This window comes from Rhinopithecus bieti, unplaced genomic scaffold (genome assembly GCF_001698545.2).
Source record: "Rhinopithecus bieti isolate Rb0 unplaced genomic scaffold, ASM169854v2 scaffold_21649, whole genome shotgun sequence".
Classification (NCBI taxonomy): domain Eukaryota; kingdom Metazoa; phylum Chordata; class Mammalia; order Primates; family Cercopithecidae; genus Rhinopithecus; species Rhinopithecus bieti.
In genome coordinates this window covers 3,152,377-3,156,516 of record NW_016811584.1, presented here as the reverse complement: position 1 = coordinate 3,156,516, position 4,140 = coordinate 3,152,377, and the positions used below count along the sequence as shown (strand labels likewise).

General features: G+C 49.9%; 1 protein-coding gene across 3 annotated transcripts in view; it reads right to left on the bottom strand.

Annotated features, from left to right (window-relative positions):
* Positions 1-583: 583 nt before the first annotated feature.
* The window catches only part of FLNB (filamin B), a 171,528-nt gene continuing 167,971 nt past the window's right edge, over positions 584-4,140 (bottom strand). For 2 of the 3 annotated variants that reach the window (XM_017894155.1, XM_017894156.1), the window contains 2 exons: positions 3,021-3,224; positions 2,018-2,226 (listed from right to left, as the gene is read on the bottom strand). In XM_017894155.1, the coding sequence (XP_017749644.1) occupies positions 2,039-2,226; positions 3,021-3,224 (392 nt within the window). In that variant the 3' untranslated portion in view covers positions 2,018-2,038. Of the gene's footprint in view, positions 2,227-3,020; positions 3,225-4,140 lie in introns of all 3 variants that reach the window. The other variant, XM_017894154.1, reaches the window with a different exon arrangement.

Genomic DNA, 4,140 nt, shown 5'->3' with positions numbered 1-4,140 from the left:
CCCTCCAGCCTGGGCGAGTTGAGACTGTCTCAAAAAAGGAAAATTAAAAAAAAAAAAAAAAAAAAAAAGAGAGAGAGAGAAACAGAGGCAAAGGGAGGGGAAGACAGCAGCAACAATTAGCACAGCAGGGTGACAGGTGACAGCTTCTTGTTTACTCACCCCCCCAAAAAAAGAGCCCAGGTTCACTGTCAAAACAAGTTGCTAGTCTGTGTCCCTTAAAGCACAGGTTGGGGGAGCTGGTCTGGGGCTCCAACGACGTTAGAGAGAGAGAGAGAGAGAGAGAGAGAGAGAGAGAGAGGGTGTGTGTGTGTGTGTGTGTGTTACACTGTCTCGCTCTGTTGCCCAGGCTAGAGTGCAGGGTTGCAACCACAGCTCACTGCAACTTTGGCCTCTCAGGCTCAAGTGATCCTCCTGCCTCCGCCTCATGAGTAGCTGGGACTACAGGCATGCATTACCATGCTGGCTAATTTTTTAATTTTTTGTAGAGGTTGGGTCTTGCTGTGTTACCCAGGCTGCTGGTGGTGAAATCCTAGGATTAAACAATTTATTCAGAAGCGACGCCATCCAAGAACACCACGAGAACTTTACGGAGCAAATGTTTTATTTAATAAGTTATAAGATACAATTTACAGTTGGTGTTTGATTCCAGTTTGGCTTCCATGTCCCAGCTTACAACACCCGTGGTCCTTTCACATCAGGCTTCGGGCTGCTCCAGTTTCTGGAGGGTGGGCTTTTACCCCCAACACTCGCCCCAGATGCTACACCTGCCACAACAGTGGCCACTTCCTCAGGACTAAGCAGCAAAACCCTAAAGGTCCGCCTGCCCAGACCACACTACACATTTGGGCTCAGGCAACGTCCCTGACGCTTTAGCCTCATTCCAAAGCCAGCTCAGGTCTGCAGAAGGCAGGCAAAATTCCCTACACCTCATTTCTGTACTTCTGCACCACACAGCTCTGTTTCTGCTAAATGGTGAAAAGACCACCAATAAGCTGCTGCCCTTCCTCTCCCCCACCATTCCCAACTTTCAGGCCAAAGATCGGCAGGAGTTTCATTCTTTCCTGTCTGTACAGATCATTATTTTCCAGAAAAAGTGAGCCATGAAGCTGGCTGGGGCGGGTGTGGAGTGTTAAGTCAAGGGACGGGCCTTGGGATGAGGGCGCTAATCCATGGGCCCCCTGAGGTCACTTTAAACATTTTGGTAAGACTCCCCAGGCCGATGAAAGGCTGGAGCATGTGCTAAAAACAAGGGCTAGTGTTGGTTAAAAGGGATCTTTGGCAAGTGGGGAACTGCTCGCCACTGCAGAGTTTCTTCAGACCTAGGAAGGGACTGAAACGGACTTGGAAAACTAAAGCAAACCATGACTGCCGGGATGGTCTCGTGTGGTGACTCTGCAAGAAATAATCATCAGAGCGAGGGTACAGGTACTTGGGAGACATGTGGGCCCGGCTGCCACCACATCCACTCTGCCCTCTGAGAAGCGTAAGAAGGCCACAGAGCATGGTGGTGTTGGCAGTGAGGAGCAGTAAAGCAGTGCTAGTGATCTAATAGCCAAATACATTAACATGGGCACTGAAAGAGATTAAGCTGATTTTAAGTCATCCCCTTTGCTAAATGACAACCAAACTAGGTGTCCCCCTTTTCTCTGCCCACCTTCCCCTAGCCTTGTTTCATAAATGCTGAGGAGCGAACCAGCAGCTCAGGCTAACCAGTTTTGTTTTTCTGAAACGTCAGTCTCATCGTGTGCCCGGTCTGTCTGCTGCAGTGGGTGATCTGTTCCACCAAGAGTTCTGGTTGGCACCTAGTGTACTTGGGATCTTCTCAGCCCACTGAACAAGCTTGCATTTCTCAAGATTCTCCAACATGTCCCTCAAGAGTCCAGTCTAGGACTTATTTCTGAAGGCACTTTAGAACAGCAATATTTTAGGGATGGGGTTTCAGCCCCACAAACAGGCTGGAGGGCTTTGTATAAAATGAATTACAAACAAGCAACAAAAGCAACCACAAGAACTCTCCCCAGGATGTGAAAAAACTGTTTTAAGGCACTGTGACATGAAAAGGGCTGCCAGGGATGTGTTCCTCCCCCCACTTCACAGCCAGCACATAATCGCCCCGCTCCTTGACGACGTATGTGACGTTGTATTGCTGGTTGCCTACATGCTTCATGGAGACCTCCTCGCAGGGGGTGGTGGGCCCATGGACCCCGATCAGCAGCATATTGGAGCCTAGGAGGCAAAAGAAGGTGGTTATTCCGTTCGGATGCATCAGGACAGGCACAGGAAGAGGAGGGAGCATGAGAGCCAAAGGGAAGGAGCTTCCGCCATAACGCTGGGGCCCCTGAGAGGTGGGAGAGTGTGGCAATTACAAGCAAAGGCTCATAGAGCCTGACGGTGTGGGTTCAAATCCCTGCCCTGCCACTTGCTACCTGGGTGACCTTGGACTGGAATCTCACCTCTCCCTAGCTCAGCGTCCCCATCTGTAAACAGGGAATGAGAACGACACATACCTCACGAGCTAGTTGTGAGGTTTAAGGAGTGATGGGTGTCAAACGCTAGCACACGGTAAGTGCTATTCTAAGCGTTAGCTGTGAGAATCTTCTTGTTTACTCTCACAGGCACCTTAAGGAAGGTACTTCTGAGAAGAGGAAACTGACTTTTGGAAAGAGATTTAATAACTTTCCGAGGTCACATGGTTAAATAAGTTTTATGAACAAACGAATGAATGAATGAATGAATGAAGTGGCAGTACCAGGTTTCCAACCCAGGTGTACTGGATGCCAGAACCCAGGCAACCGACCGTTGAAACCCAAATAAATACCCAAGTTCGAAAGGCAAAAGAGAAGAAAATCACTTAAAAATATTAAGTGCAGGAGAACAGGGTCATGAACATGGTTACTTACAAACGGCTGGGTTACATGGGGGTAGGCACTGCAGGAGACCTCAGCAGGGAAGGTCAGTGTACCCAGGGGGTCCAGCCTGCCCCTGCCCCACCCCACCCTTGAAAAGGCCCAGACACCTACCAGCTTTGCTGCAGTCCACCAGGAAGGAACTCTTCTGGCCCACAAAGGCCTTCGAGAGCCCTGCCCCCTTAGAGGTCACCTTGCTGGCGTCCGAGGATGCCTTGGGAATGGCGCTATAGCAGGTCTCTGTAGAAGACCTGGTCACTGACTCCACCAGGATGGATGAGGTCTCATTGGCTGAGCCGGGACTAACCAGACGCTGGCCTAAGATACAGGAGGGAGGGGGACAGGCGTGAATGGCCAGATCAAGAGGGGTCTCTCAGCCAGAGGACAGGCAAGTACCCTACATAGTAGCCCCAGGAGAGCCCGCGCACCCCAACACCTGGATACAAAAGCCACCACACCCGTATCTCACACCCATAATGTCTTCTAAACCCCTGCGGTCCTACCCCCATACAACTAGGATCTGGCTTTCTGGGCAAATGGATGAGTCCGGCCTTGGCTGACAAGGCCTAGAACCCTCCCAATCCCCCCAGCCCCCACCCCACCCAAAGATGTGCCGGTGGAATTCACATCTTTCTATTTACATAAAATAGTCTATGTATAAGCAGAGTAAAATTTGGGATGACATATAATGAAATATCGAAAATGATTCTGTGGATGAGAAAGGATGATTTTTCTATGTGAATTTTCTAATTTTTCTGCGATGAACCTACATCCTTTACTTAACAGTGAATCATGACGTGTGGAAGGGATTTACTACAGTGTTTATGGTGGTTACCTTGGGTGGTGGCTGTGAACTGGTTTTCATAGTTTGGTATTTTTTCCGGTGTTTTGGAGGAGACACATTTTTATAAGTATAATAAAACCTTTTGATTATTATTTTTTTTTTTTTTGAGACGGAGTCTGGCTCTGTCGCCCAGGCTGGAGTGCGGTGGCCGGATCTCAGCTCACTGCAAGCTCCGCCTCCCAGGTTCATGCCATTCTCCTGCCTCCGCCTCCCAAGTAGCTGGGACTACAGGCGCCCGCCTCGTCGCCCGGCTAGTTTTTTGTATTCTTTAGTAGAGACGGGGTTTCACCGTATTAGCCAGGATGGTCTCGATCTCCTGACCTTGTGATCCGCCCGTCTCGGCCTCCCAAAGTGCTGGGATTACAGGCTTGAGCCACCGTGCCCGGCCAC